The sequence below is a fragment of the Calonectris borealis genome, chromosome 1, assembly GCF_964195595.1.
Source record: "Calonectris borealis chromosome 1, bCalBor7.hap1.2, whole genome shotgun sequence".
In the NCBI taxonomy this organism is placed as follows: Eukaryota; Metazoa; Chordata; class Aves; order Procellariiformes; family Procellariidae; genus Calonectris; species Calonectris borealis.
The window spans coordinates 16,205,912-16,221,338 of record NC_134312.1 but is presented as its reverse complement, the minus strand read 5'-3'; the positions used below and the strand labels follow the sequence as shown (position 1 = coordinate 16,221,338).

The window sequence follows — 15,427 nt, the reverse complement described above, 5'->3', positions numbered from 1 at the left end:
CACCCCGGTGGAGCTGGCGGCTCCCCGACGTCCTCCCGCCTCCGCGGGGGCCATCCTTGGCTGCCGCCGCGGCTCCGGCAGGGGCCCGGGGGGAGGAGGCATGCAACAACGGCTGCTGAGGGGCTCGTGTGGGGCAGCTGGAAAGCCGAGTCTGACGTAGGCGTGAGTTTACTAAGGGCCGCACCTCTGTTGGAAAATGCAGGGATCTACAGGTTGAGATGTCTTTTTCACGTTGCTGCGCAATCTTGCTGTGATCATCCCATCGCTCCATGACTCGAGCTTATTCGATCGGGGACTTCAACTCTGCTGTCTAGCACGCTCATTAGTTTCTGAAGTTCAATTAAAATACTGTGTCAGCCCGTCCATCCCCCCCCGGGCCTTACACTACCTTAATGTATTATGATCCTGTAAACCTGTTTTCTCAAGGAAAATAGGCCCATTATTCATAAAGACACCACAAATAGCAACCAACCAACCATCTCAAACACTGTCAAACAGGCCTGTTTGGACCTCATGAATAAAACAATGTTCCTTCAGAAAATCCTACTCTATCCTACTGTCCTGTGTGGTGCTTTTTATCAGTATAGTGAGGCTCCGAGCGCATTATTTCCATACATTGGTACCCATTTTCCCATTTCTTGACCATCTCTTTTGCCACCCTTGCAACTCCCCTTCTTTGCCCCCGCATAACCCTCCCCTAATCACTTTTCCCTGTTGTTGCTGGTTTTGCTGTATCTATTCCTACATCCAGTATTTCTGATACTGTTACTTGGGCAGTCTTGGCCTTACGAGATGTTACTGAGGTAGTGATTCGGTTACCGGACACTCTTGGCCTTGCAAGTTTCTGGTTCCGAAAGGACCCTCAAAACTACTGTCCAGTTATCTGTGTAGTTCAGTTGTTTTCCTCATAACTCCCCCTTAACCACCGGTGAAATCCAGCCATCCCTCCCAGCGCTATCTGCAGCTTTTGCCAGCTTCTCACACAGTTGTATGTCACGTTCAGCAATTTCACGTCACACGCAGGAGCTTTCCGCACCCTGTGCGATTTGCTCAGGCCAGGGCCCGCTCAGCAGCTTACTGACTTGCCTGCAGCCCTAACAGATCCTCAGGTGCTGCTGGTGGAAGAGGTTACCTTGTCTAGCTGGGCATCACCAGCCCTCTTGCAACAGCTACCTGCTTTTGGGAATTCTCTCCCAATTAATTTCCATCAAAATGAGACAGAATAAATGCTGTGAATAGTAGTTCTTTGTTACTCTAATCCATTGGAACTGAAATGGGGTAGGAAGTTCTTGCATAAGCAGTTTTGAGCAGAGTTGTTTGCAGCTGCTCACAATCTGAAATTGTTTACACTTAAAATTTCCCAGGTCTGTGGCCTGGGGATGCAGCCAGTGTGTTAACATTTTCCTAGCTGCTGCCAAGCAGTGTCTGGATGAAAGACTACATCCCAAATAATTGTTTATGCATAACAAATATTGGAGAGTGACACAATCAGCCATTTCAATCCAGTCTACACAGTGGGAACAGCCTGGGTTTTAAGAAGTATTTCTAACACATTTTCATAAACATATTTAATTGGAAGCGTAGACAAAACATTACCTCTTAGTGTGTCCTGGTTATTACATTTAAACTATTTGCCTACAGCCATTATACTTTATTGAAGCTGTTAAAATGTTATTAAAGACTTTTTCTCCTTTAATTCCACAGCAGTTTCCATTTCTGAGCTGCTTACTCACCTCTTACTAGTACCGAAAGCTGCCCTCCAAGTAGCCTAGCCTCATACTGATAGGGCTATATTTGCACATCCCCACTGCCAGAGACTCCGAGTCTGCTTTTTCACTTTAGGGGCTTCCCAAGATCTCAGAAAGAGTCACTCTGTAGTGACTGCTGTGCGCTTCCACTGCAGCTGGTTCGTGTTCCCCACCAACCTGGAATGAGGAACAGAGAGAAGCCTCCTGCAAACATCTGTGAGACCCCCCTTCTCCTGTTGAGTGCACTCTGGCACTCCTGCAAGGTATTCTAACTGAAGTTGTAGAAGTCTGGGTTGTTGTCGATCTAAGGCTGCCTATCTTACGGTGAACCATAGTGTAATAAATATGACACCATACAATATATATAATGGCTGGCTGCTTTAGGAAAAAAACTCACGAACCTTAAAACATTACCATTAAAAGAAATACCTTCCTCTCCCACCAGTAAGGTGACAAAGCATTCAGAAGCAGAAATATGAAATGCCTGTGTATTAGCAGCTGGTTAGAGGACAGAAATCTGACTAATTCTCTGCTGAACGAAAGGCAAAGAGAAAGTTCAAACTTGTTCCATTCTAGTCTGGCTTGTATGACAGCTGTCTCATCATCACACACTGCATTCGCCCAACCATCAACCCACGACAGAGGAGAGACCTAAGAAACAACTTAACAGTAGGGAATAGAAGAAACAGGATTGTACAGGTTGTGTGAGGGTTACTGCAACAGGGTAGAAGTTGCAAGAAAGTACAGATATTATGAGAACATGGCATTTTTGTGCAGGGTGGCTTAACATAAAGAGCTGGATCAGTTACAGGAGGCAAAGGACCTAAAATAAGAAACAAAGTTTTGTATGTTATATTACTTGCAGAATAACTTTCAAAAATTTGAAAATTAGAAAATAGACTGAATACCTGGTGATGTTACAAGGAAAATATCTAGTGGCTTTAAACTGGAGATGAGATTTTTCCCATATTCAAATGGCTTATAATGAGAAATATGACCATATTCTAAAACAACACTGTGAGTTAAATAACTAACTCCCATCTTTAGCAATTTATGCATATTTGAACAGTATGGCTGTTCAGAGTATGGCTTTAAGACTCCAATTTTGCAGTTTATTCTACGTCAACGCAGTGAACTGTGTTCAGATGCATACAAAATACACAAAGAAGGCATAACAATTCATTTCACCCTCAAAAAGGGATGATAAACTTGACTTTTATGATGCATAATTGGCCAGATCAAGCACTCCTTAATTACTAGCGACATTAACACCAACCTAGGTCTTGTACTTCAGGCAGAAATCTCTATGATTGATCTCACACAGGCACAACAACTGCTGCCTTCAAAATCATCAAGTATTCAGTTCCTAAATAGGTCAAGGTATTTCAAGTCCTCTAAAATTCAATTGCCCCACTATTACAAAAAGAAAAAAAAAAAAAGCCTTGCATTTGTGTTATTTGATTATAATAAATAACTTTTTCTTCTCTGCTCCTTGTGGCTAATGGGAAAGTTCACAGCAAATAATAGTTGCTTGCCAAATCATAAAAATCTTAAGAAAATGCTAATACAGGACTTGGTTAATACTTTCAAGAATCCTTTTCCTCTACAATTCAGTTGTATAGTTTTGCTTTTTAATTTTGATGCAGAAGGCTGGAGGCATTTTCAGAACTGAGGAGAATTGAGTATTGCACTATAGTTGGATGAACTTGAGACTGGAAATTCAGCAGTACAAAATACAATCTCATGCAGTTGGGAAATAAGAACTTCTGCTGTAAAACTGGGAGGTCATAAATTACATGATGAATATTAGTTGAGGAAAAGTGAGGCATTAGAAAGAGAAATATTAACTGCAGAAGACATTGCTGGGGTTTTACCTGGAATGCTATACATAAGTGTGCTCATCCAATGTCAAGAAAACATTACAGTCCAGAAGAGTGAAAAAAATAGTTGTCTGAAGGAATGGAGAACCTATCGCACCACAAAAGATTGTGGAGATTGTCTCAATTAGCCTAGGATAGCAAAGCATGCCTGTAAGCATTTGTTAACACATCAGGAAGGTGACCATATCAGAAGAGTCGCTGTCTTAAATAGTAAACTAGACTTGATGACTCAGGGCATGCCTTTCAAACTTTTGTTCGTATGCCTAAATCAGACATACTCACGATGAAAAATGATCAAGTCTTTTATGCCATTGCATTAAAAAAATTGTGAGAATTAAAAGATTTGGGGAGTAGCACCAACAGCAACCTCCCCTCCCCCAGGTTGTCATAGTTTATAATGTAATAAAAAAAATTACAATTGTATACAAAACCAAGTAATTTATTTAGGAAATTCAGAACTATTCACTTGTATATTTGTAGAAGTATCAGAGTCAGAAAACTAAGCAATTTCTGGTACGAATTTCTGTGTAAACATATAAAGAAAACAAATTATTTGATTACAAATAATTGTACTGCACAGATTTGTGAAATTTCCCTTGCAGAACAAATGCAGCTGGTGTGTAATGTTATTATCTTGTTCTAATTTTCACTATTTCCCTCCTATACAAAGATTCAAAGCCAAGTGGCTGTCATGCTTTGATAAGCAACATGCCAGCAGGCAGAAAGGACTGCAAGAGCCCCACTGAGAGAATTTGTCAGCTTTCTTTTGACCTATAAAGTTCTGTTTTGGTAGATGACAGGGATTTAATCTTTTATATAATTATTATACAGTAGATAAACAAAACTGAATTTAGTTAGATTGAACTTTTGAGTCTTGTATTTTAGATTCAGCTAAGTTTGTACTTAGTTTAAACTATCTCTCCATTTTACTCTTTCCTACCTTCCGTCATCATTTATCTATTCCAGGTTTATTTTGCTGTATGAAGTGTGGAATTTTTCTGAGTTTTAAGTAAGTTTAGAAAGTTTTAGTCTGCAAAAGGAACATTTAATTTAAGGGGATACTATGCTGGGCTTCAAGGCCTCACAGTCTTCAAGCTTGAAGTATCTACTCAAGTTTAAAAGTACATCTTATGTCAGTTAAAGCTAAAACTTCTATAATTGCTCCCTTTGTATTCTTTTGGTCTGAAATTCTTGGTATTATTTACAAGTAGTCTTTCTGATTTTAGGGGGTTTAACATAAGAAAGGCCCTAGTTTTGCAAACACATTGCTGTAAGCAATTGTCTGGTAAAAAAAAAAAATTAAATTACTGGAGTCCTACAATAATCAATCCTCTGTGTAGTAGTGCATTGTAAACAGAATTCCACATTTGTGGAATATGGAATATTTTCTGGAGTGTAAAATGCTGACATAAAAATACTAAAAATATAAAGTATCACCCTGATGATGTTATGCTGTGTTGAAAATACTTAGGCAATATATGAACGTGACTAAAAAGTAGGAATCCAATCAAAACTTTAACAATGTATCGACAATTGCAAAATACAAGTTTACATAGAGCTAAAATACTTTGAGTCAGCACACACCATAATGGTCATTCAGATAATCTAGTACTGCTGAGGTACTTGATAAAACATTAAAAACTTTTTTTTCTTGTTTTGAAGTTATCCGTTCCATCATGTACATTAAGTGGTGGTGAAAACACGTAAAAGGAGTTCCATGCTCAAGAGCAATGTCAACCCAGTCCTGGATGCACTTCAAAGGTGTCTCTTCGTATCCTGCAAACATAGCCGGATTTGCTAAGAGTCCTCTAGCCACCATTATACCTTCAAATTGGAAATTAAGGCAGTAAGTTACATTATAGTTTAAATTTTACCTTAAATCGTCCTGTAGATTTTTTATAGCATCTCTTAGGACAACCACCCAAAGCTCACAGACAAGTAATGGGAGAACAACAGGGATGAGTATTAATAGCTATACCAGAGAAATCCATTTAACAATCCAAACCTCAGAGTACCTACACTACCTGTCAATACATTCAGCTTGATGACGTACCCTTCCAGAAATTTTGAAATGAAACGCAGGACACACAAGCCTTTCTTCCCGACTTTTAAAACTGCAATTCAATAGTATTTTGTTTTTATTTGCTACACATATACAAGCCTGTCTTTTTAACATAAAATTATGATGGAAAGACACAAGATTAGCAATATGCTAAATTTAGTCATTTTTAGTGCAACTCAGCTGATTCACTGACCTAGAACCTTTCTTCCAGTAAGAGCTCAATCTCTCAATTATATAAATCTCAGGGCTCTTGGTCTGCAGTAAATCTTTCTGAACAAGCCAGTGTATTTGCAACCATAATCCCAAATTGTCAGATAAACCCATACAAGTTCTATTGTAATTTTTTTGCTATTAAGGGATTCTGTTTTCCTGCACTGTCACCATATAATCTATCACACCTAGTCTCTTCTTAAAAAACAGGATGATCAAATATGACAAATTTCTTTTGCTGTTGTACATGACAGAAAAAAACTGATGCTTTATATTTTTGCTATTGAAGAAGGTCAGCTGGGCTATGAGAACATTCTTTTCTGTTATGTATTTCCTTCCTGCTTTGTATTTGCGGGGAAAGTCACTGTAGCAGCATAGCAGTTTGGTTCAGTTAGTTTTTGTTGTTGCTGTTAAACATTGATAGTGTCAAAAGAAACCTGCCACATGAACTTTTCCTTATGACACTAGCTACTGTTCCCTGTCCTGTTATTCTCTAGCTGCAAGATCCAAAGTATGTAGATAAAGATCACCTCTTCAAAACATACATTGAATTTCCATATTGTCTTGAAACCACAGACAGTTGCAGGAATCTATTGTGACTAAATAACTGCAGGGTAATCCTTTACCCCAAAATTTTACCATTGAAGTCTAAGACAAGGTAAATACACACAGATCTGAGAGTGCAATGCCTCACTGCGTCCTTGAAGCTAACCACCATAACTGTTAAGTATCTGGCTTAACAATATTTCCTTTTTCCGCCATATTCTTACTGTAAGAAATCCGTTCCCATGTACAGGAAGCAGAGATTTCCAAGTGGAAGTTTACAGTTCTTTAAAAGATAATCAGCTCCATAAAGAGACGGAATGAATGTCTTAAGGTCCCCCTGAACTCCACTACTGAGTGATGAGATAGCATAATTAAGCAAAGAGCTTTTGTAATTTGTCTCGGAAATCATTATTTGTGGTTTTGAATAACAGTGCTCTAGTGCTCTGATGATTACAAGTGATTCTGCTTATGAGTTTATACGACATCTAAAACATCCTCTTTCATTTGTCTCCTCAAAGAGTGAAAAGCACTCAAATCATGTCCTACTTACAGCCAAAATAAATACTTTGAAATCTGATTCCTAAGTTTACTTAGAAAATAGAGTATGTTTAATCTTACCATCTGCTCCTGTCAAGTGATGAACATTTTCAGTGTCTTTTAAAGTTTTAATGTCTCCATTAGCCACAATAGGTATAGACATGCTTTGTTTAATTATTTTAATGGCATCATAATGTACAGGCTGATGTCTTTCTTCTACGCTTCTCCCGTGTACCGTAATCCAAGAAACTCCAGTTGCTTCAGCTTTTTGACACAGGTCAACTGTTCTTTTTAAGTCCTCATGGATCCTAAAATTCCAACGCATGAAAACATCAGATAGTAAGTTATCTGAACTGTACAAAAAGCTCCCCTCCATAAAGAGGAGTTACCACAGTTTTGTATAAATAACAGTATAAATAAAGAAAATATTACTGTTGGAAGATAAAGAGGTTTTTTTTTAATAAAGACATGTGAGTTTAATGCATTGACACCACTATTTCATTTAGCATTTCCCAATTATATCACATCTCTGAAATATACATGGTAAATTTTATAGAGATTGAGCAAGAGTGCCCAAAAGATTCTAAAATAAACATCATTATTTTGCATATTTTATGGAAAAAATTCTGATTTATAATAGTTTCCCTTTCCTGAAGGATTGTAAACTGTGTTGAAACTTAACTAAGCCACATGGCATGTGTGGATAAATAGCAGATGAAGTGGTACAAAGCAATGCAAAGCAACAGTTTACAGAAGTTTAGAAAGCGATGAAGGGAAGCAGAATGTGTTCCTTACAGCAGCTGTGGGGACCAGTTTCCAGTTTTGTTACACTTCCCTTTATAGCCAACAGCAACTATGGCTCTGGCCTCCAACAGCTCACAAAGTAAATGCTTGTGATGATACAGCCTATGCATTGCTTTTCTTTTATGGAACTCTAGACCTTTTAACTTGTACTTTCATGTTGTCTGGATTGCAAGAAAACTCCAGCATCCAGTATGTTATCTGGGTAAGTGCTGGTTCTACTATCTAAGTTTGGGATTACTTGCCCCGGATATTCTTTCACCATCTGGGGTCAAAAAGTCTCAGCAGTCTTCATGGGTAAGGAAATTGTTATAATGTGTAATATTACATTAACAGAATTACATATATTAAAGTATAGTGTAACTATTACACTAACATGTTTCTGTAAAAAGAATTAAAAAGATTCTCCCATGTACCAGAAACAGCACTTAAGTTAGACCTACCTTATTTTAATAGATACTGAAAATCTAGGGTTGTCGATCTGATTCCGTACATGTCTCACCATATCTTGAACTAGTTCTGGTTTATTTATTAAGCAAGCACCATAACCTTCTGCCATCGCCCATCTTTAAAAGAAAGAGAACATTTGTATTCTACATTTGAAAAAATGCAGACCAATTTCAGTTAAATTCCTCAGTTTCTTTCTTTATGACCTTTAGAATGTGTGGTTGAGTAAACAGAGACAGTAGGGGCTGTAGATCGATGAGTCGTTTGCAGTTTGACACTAGCTTTTAGATCTTGGTTCAGTCTCCATTGTGCTGTTAGAACTTTGGACAACTTACTAATCTCTTCCAGTTCAATTTTCTGTCCACAAAATGAACTCACAAGGAAGATAAATTAACATTTCATCAACAATGGTTTAGATCATTCATAAAATTAAAATAGTTTGATGTTTCCCCTTCCATTGGGTCACGGATTTCTTCCAAACAGAAAATGACTCTGGATTGAAAAGGAAGATTTTTGAAATGCAAGTAAGGATATGATTTCAGTAATACTCTGTTTTTCCTCAACTGCAAAACACTTTATTTTGATTGGCAGGAAATAACCTTTGCTTCCACTTAACAGCAGCATTTTTTTTAAAAAAAACAATTTTTCTTATAAAGGCAGATTAAGTGCACAAAGTTTTGTTATTTTGAAACCAGCATGCACAAGAAACAAAGGATTCAAACGTAAGCATATATTTTTGGCCTAAAAGGAACTTAGTTTGGCATACTTAACTGTAGTTAGCTTAGAAAAAAAAAAATACACTTCCAAAGTCTCAGATCTCTCCAGAAAGGAGTTTTCTCAAATACTGTAATTTTAAGTCAAGACAACCTAATTAGAATAGACAAATTAAGTATTTGCATCGTAGTATTATCTTTTGCTTTCCCACATTTATTTTTGAGGTCTTCACTTAGAAAAAGACTGCCTGACAAGCATGTAATAAATGGTTCTCAATTGAACCAGTTAGCAGGAATCTTTGTGCATTACTACTCTGTTTCACTGTCGAGACAAAATCTTTATCAATTTAATTGAGAAGTAGATCACTAATTCACTGTACTTATAAACCTAATAAAAGATGGAAGAAATTCTTTTCAGCACTTCCTGAATAATATAATGTGTATAATTATATTTTAGAGACTATCCTTCACTTGCAGAAGTCTGAGACATCAGGGACTTGCCTCGTCATTTTGGGAATTGCCATATAATTTCTCAAAACACTCTCCAAATTATTTGAAGCAAGCTCTTTTTGGTAATGCATATTTAACAGCTGTTGAGAAGGGATGGACACTTCACTTCTCAGCCGACACTCAATACCTCAGGAAAAAAAAAAGGCAAATTGGGAAATACACCTGGTTTTCCCAGTCTCACCATGGTGACAGGCATCTCAGAACATTCAGAACAGTGTCTTGCCACATAGACATTTCTGACAGGTTAAAAAGCTGTTTCTCTCTCAAAGTCTATTTTTAAGTTAAGACAAAAATTACTGTGAAAATGAAGACTAGCATTCTTTATTCTCAAATTATTTCATCATTATTTCACCAGCTTTTTCAAAACTTTACCTCTGAGGACAGCCACAGTTTAGGTCTATTCCATCTGCAAAAGGACAGACGATACGGGCAGCATCACACAAAACCTGTGCTTCTTTAGCAGCAAACTGAACAATCAACGGATGATCACCTACTCCAACAAAAAGATATTTATATTTTAAAAAACCCCAGAAAACAAAAAGAAGAAATTCTAAATTTTGAATGTTTTTCATAGATTGAAAAGCTGTCTGGCCATGGTCCTGGGCAACCGGCTCTTGGTGACCCTGCCTGAGCAGGGGGGCTGGATAACATGACCTGCAGAGGTCCTTCCAAACTTAACTATTTTGTGATTCTGCAAGCCCTAGATCACAAATAAAGGCAGCTGACCAGTGGTTACTAAATGAGTATGTCTATCAAGAGAGGTGGGAATTCAGACATACATATGTGTTCTAGATGGTTGCTGGCTCAACATATACTTTTTGTGACTGAAATTGGTCAGGTGTTTATCTTTCACAAAGATGATATATGAAACTAAGTATTCTCTATTTTTCAGCAGCCTTCATGCTTCCCCTCCTAGCCTGCCCTTTCTTGTCTGCATGCTGCCCCTTTGCTGTGCTGACACGACTGTCTCTCTTGCCAGGGAAACTTGCTTACGGAACCAACCCTTCAGAAAGGAGTAATAACCCACCAGCTTTGCCCTTCCTTATCCCAGCCCATCTTTTTCCTCTTCTGTGCCAACATGGCTGGTTTTTATCCATGATGCAATATACAGAGTTGGAATGAGAATACATGGGCAGAGGCAGCTTTAGCAGCTTTGTCTCAAGTGGGAAACCAGAGTGTCAGCGATCCTCAACTTGGGTCTGCTGAACTACTTGTGATTTACTAAGCCCCTGCAGAGAGCCAGATGGTCATTTGGAACATGCTCTCCTCTTTTACAGCTACTGCATTACATTAAAGGCATCTAAAAATATCTCAAACAGTCTTAGCACTCACTTTCCATATAAACAATTGCTGCAGTTAAGAGGAAGGCGGATATCTGAGCATGGATGGAAACAGATGATCAAAAAAATGCACAAAGCAAGTGCACTTCTGGTACTGAAAAGACCACAAGTGCTTCTGAAGATTTTTCTATTTTAGTGGAAAATAAGTAGTTCTTGAAGTAGTGGAGCTTAAGTCAGAGGGGGCAGCAGTACCCTTTCAATCAAGTTGAGACACTTCTAGAAGTTACCTAAAAATCCAGCAAGCAAAAAAAACCCCTCGCGTATTTTCAGAACAGTGTCCATTTAAGACAATGCTTTAGCTGAAGAGATTTATATTACTGCAGCTAATACCTTGGAATAATCCCACGCTCCTAATTTTTGGTTGAGCATTAAGTAATAAAAATACTGAGTCTAGGCACATTAAATTTTTTAGCAGCAGCCACAAAGAACATTTACCTGTATTTTAGAAATACACAACGAAGAAATGTCAATGCCAAAGAAAATGGAAAACAGAAATTGCAATTGTATCGCTAATTAGAATACAAAATCCCCAAACAGCCAGGAAGTTAAACATAAAACCACAGTAAAATTTCACAACCTGTTGTGGAGCTACTTGTTAAAAGCGTAAATGCTAATAATGTAAATATTATAATCTCGGCAAAGCTGTCTGCGGCAGAATGTTTAGAGGCCTATAAAATTAAGGACAGCATGAAAGAGGTGTATAGGGAAAAGAGATTGTTTACAACACTAGAATATTTCATTTTTTGCCCCTTGTTATTAGGTAGCAAAGTTACAGCATAAAGGAGAATTTCCTCTTTCCCTGTCCCTGCACCTCCCAGAATATACTACCTATGTGACCTGTGGAATTTCAATGCCACAGGACATTGTGTAGATCAGAAGTGTAAGTAAGTTGAAAGGGAACAAACTAGTGGCTCTGTGGACCTTTGAGCCATATATATTGTTAGTTATGTTCTTACTAATTTATTTTTACACACAAAGAATTATTCATGCTTTTGAAAAGTTGAATTCCACTAATAAGTCTATCTGTGCTTCCCAATATGACTTTTCTCTGTAACTCCTCTGTTCTATTTGAATAATGCACCACAGTAAACAGCCAGTGCTAATATAATGAAATGTACTACCCCTGCTGTCATATATACATCTATGAAACCACCAATTCAGTGGTCTGAATAGATTAAATCATCACACCTCCTAGATCTTACATGCCAATCTTATAGCACATTAGCAGTGTTCTCTTCATTCCTCCAGTTGTAGTCTACGCTTCTATGTTCCTTGTTACACTCTTCTACTGCAGCCACTTCATGCCAGCAGATCTGTATCGTTATTGTCACCTCTTCCCACACATTTCAAACCACTTTTCTCTTTTGCTTTACAGCCAGGACTCTGTACAACTCCTTATACTCCTTCTTTTTGTATGTGTTCTGGTTATGTTTCTGTACCATGCCTGAAGCCTGGCGTCTCCCCATCAACCCTAGCCATGCTTCAACTTCCTGGTCTCTTCTTGCCTTCTTGCTCCCTTCTATCACCCTCTCAATATCTCAAGGGGTCCACCAACAGCTCCTTCCACTTTCCACTCCAGCTAATTTGAAAGCCTGCTTCTTTTATCAATCCTTGATTCCACTGTATCAATGTCTGCTGTATTATTTTTTTCACCTTTAGCAACTCTCTTGTTTTTGTTAGAGACCAGAAAACTTTTCCCAGCAATGAGTTACGTGTTCGTCTCTGAAACACACAAGAAACAGCAATCACTGGGAAAAGAATCTTACTACCATCTCGTACTGGGTCTGGCTGGGATGGAGTTAATTTTTAAATTTATTTAAAGTTTATTTATAGCAGCCTGTATGGTGCTGTGTTTTGGATTTTGTGACAAAACCAGTGTTGATAATGTACCAATGTTTTGGCTATTGCTGCACAGCATTTGCACAGTGTCAAAACTTTCTCTTTTTCTCACTCTGCCTCCTCCTGCTCCCAGCAAATAGATTGGGGTGGGCAAGAAATTGGGAGTGAACACAGCTGGGACAGCTGACCCAAACTGGCCCAAGGAATATTCCATACCATACAACATCAAGCTCAGCAATAAAACTGGAGTGGTAGGGGAAGAAGAAAGTGGGTTGGGACATGGAAATTGTGTTCCAGGGTGGCCGTTGCTTGGAGACTGGCTGGGAATTTGTCTGCTGGTGTGAGGTGGGAAGTGATTGCCTTTGCATTACTTGTTTTTTTTTCTTTCTTTCCTTCACTTATTAATCTCTCTTTATGTTGACCCATGAGTTTTTCTTGCTTTCATTCTTCCTATTCTTTCTCTGTGCTGTTGTGGGGGTGGAGGACGAATGAGTGAGCAGCTGTGTGGGTGCAGGTATGTACTGTCAAACTACTACATATCTAAATCAGTTTGGAGGCCCTGATTTCAGGTGGAGAAAAGGTTTTCCACTATTTCATTTGACACACTGTCACTGGAATGTGCTTACTCTCAACTAGAATATTTCTATGGTTTTACAATCAATCAGATATGGTATACCAAAATTGTTAACGATGTCAAGTTGTGTGACAGACTGCATTCACTTGGCCAATTTGGTTTATCACCACATATAATCACAGAATAATTTAGGTTGGAAAAGACCTGGAAGATCATCAAGTCCAACCGTCAACCCAACACACCATGCCCACTAAACCATGTCCCTAAGGGCCTCATCTACACGTCTTTTAAATACCTCATGGGATGGTGACTCAACCACTTCCCTGGGCAGCCTGTTCCAAGGCCTGACCACTCTTTCAGTAAAGAAATTTCTCCTAATGTCCAATCTAAACCTCCCTTGGCGCAACTTGAGGCCATTTCCTCTCGTCCTATCGCTTGTTACTTGGCAGAAGAGACCAACACCCACCTCGCTACAGCCTCCTTTCAGGTAGTTGTAGAGCGCAATGAGGTCTCCCCTCAGCCTCCTCTTCTCCAGGCTAAACAACCCCAGTTCCCTCAGCCGCTCCTCATAAGACTTGTGCTCCAGGCCCTTCACCAGCTTCGTTGCCCTTCTCTGGACACGCTCCAGCATCTCCATGTCCTTCTTGTAGTGAGGGGCCCAAAACTGAACACAGGATTCGAGGTGTGGCCTCACCAGTGCCCAGGGGGACAATCACCTCCCTACTCCTGCTGGCCACACTGTTTCTGATATAGGCCAGGATGCCATTGGCCTTCTTGGCCACCTGGACACACTGCCAGCTCGTGTTCAGCCAGCTGTCAACGAGCACCCCCAGGTCCTTTTCCTCCGGGCAGCTTTCCAGCCACTCCTCCCCAAGCCTGTAGCGTTGCTTGGGGTTGTTGTGACCCAAGTGCAGGAAATAAAATGTAAAAGATTCCAACATAAAACATTCTGAAGTAAAACATGAAACATAAAACATTCTGACAAGGCAATGGTTTCTTAAAAAAAATACCTTTGTTTGTGGTGAATTCACTGTCTCTAGCTTTTGCAGATCTCACAAAATCAGCTGCCACTATCATTGGTGTGTAACACAAATCGCAACTGTATTTCCTAACCAAGGTTCTGAAAGCCAACCTGCAGACATATGAAAATTAAGAGATAAATAGTAAAGACATTTTTCTGATTAGCTATTCTAAAATGCTGTTCTGACATGCAGTACTGTGGGGATGTCCAAGTATAATCGTAAGATAAAACATGTCCCACGTCTATCTCCGTCTTAAATAACTAAAGGAGAAAAAGGTAGTCATCCCTGTTTTTACAGTCAAGATAAAACTTCCTCAGAGAAAATACACTGAAAACATAGTTGACATGACAGTTACTTACTTTGAATAGCGGACCATAGGGGCACATATTTTTACAACTTGCCCAGAATGAAATAAATCCATGGGATCTTTTAGTTCGCATTGTTTAGTTTCTACAATGTCACCAACCATGTATAATTAAGAATCCTTTTAGCATCTGGAAAAACAAACAGTGTTTGTGTGTAAGTAATTCAGCTATTTCTCACAGGCCACGCAGCAAAACATCAGCGCTTAAACTGGACTTGGTTTTCGGTAAAGCATCCCGCAAGAAGTCCCTCACTTGCACAGCGTCAGGAACAAGCCTTTTGCCACCACCAGCTACGAACACCGGCCCTGCGCCGGGCGCCCCGTTGTAATTTGTAATACCCCCGCTGTAATACCGTTGTGTTTTCACTCCCTACCGTACGGATCGTTCAGGCTGGAGGGGAGGTCTCTAGCCCAGCCCCTCAGCGCAGGGCCGGCTCCGCGGCCGGACCAGGGGCTCAGGGTAGCCCCTGCCCTGCCCCACAGGCCTCGCGGAGAAAGTTTTTCCTGGCTACAGGCCCAGCCCCCTCCGCCTCTCCCCGCACGGCGGCGGCTGCGGCCCGACCACCCTGCCTGAGCTCGCTCTCCCGCGTCGGTGCCTGCCGGGTGCCGGAGACGCGGGCCCGAGGAGGGCCGCGCTGCCGCCGCCACTGGCCGCCCGGCTGCCGCCGCCCCTCCCCGCGGGCTCCCGCTCGGCTGGCTGCCCGCACCCTTCCGCCAGATCCGGGCCCGCGCTCACCACGTGCGCAAGCGCCCCGCCGCCACCGCCCGCCCGCCCGCTCGCGGGGCGGCCCTGTTCCGTTGCGCGCCTTCGACGTCATCGCCGCGCGCCGCCGC

The 15,427-nt window shown here is 40.2% G+C and overlaps 1 protein-coding gene across 7 annotated transcripts; it reads right to left on the bottom strand.

The window, feature by feature from the left end:
* Positions 1-1,550: 1,550 nt before the first annotated feature.
* DUS4L (dihydrouridine synthase 4 like) lies at positions 1,551-15,412 on the bottom strand. Of its 7 annotated transcripts, none has more exons than XM_075145601.1 (8): positions 14,968-15,093; positions 14,589-14,723; positions 14,218-14,339; positions 9,827-9,944; positions 8,228-8,350; positions 7,065-7,291; positions 5,213-5,404; positions 1,551-1,925 (listed from the first exon to the last, which is right to left on the bottom strand). In XM_075145601.1, exons 2-8 carry the CDS (start codon positions 14,696-14,698, stop codon positions 1,858-1,860), a joined length of 960 nt encoding a protein of 319 aa, XP_075001702.1. In that variant the 5' UTR covers positions 14,699-14,723; positions 14,968-15,093; the 3' UTR covers positions 1,551-1,857. The 7 variants fall into 7 exon arrangements, with proteins under 7 accessions (XP_075001702.1, XP_075001693.1, XP_075001683.1 ...); XM_075145592.1 differs by lacking the exon at positions 14,968-15,093 and adding an exon at positions 15,330-15,412 and having other exon boundaries at positions 1,562-1,925; positions 5,213-5,452; XM_075145582.1 differs by having other exon boundaries at positions 1,563-1,925; positions 5,213-5,452.
* Between the last annotated feature and the right edge of the window lie 15 nt (positions 15,413-15,427).

Coding starts and splice junctions, on each gene's coding strand:
- DUS4L (XM_075145592.1), bottom strand. CDS start 14,698: ATGGTTGGTGACATTGTAGAAACTAAACAATGCGAACTAAAAGATCCC. Junction 9,945..14,217: donor TGAATTCACCACAAACAAAG/GTATTTTTTTTA, acceptor TTGTTGGAGTAG/GTGATCATCCGTTGATTGTT. Junction 8,351..9,826: donor AACTGTGGCTGTCCTCAGAG/GTAAAGTTTTGA, acceptor TTTCTTTTAAAG/ATGGGCGATGGCAGAAGGTT.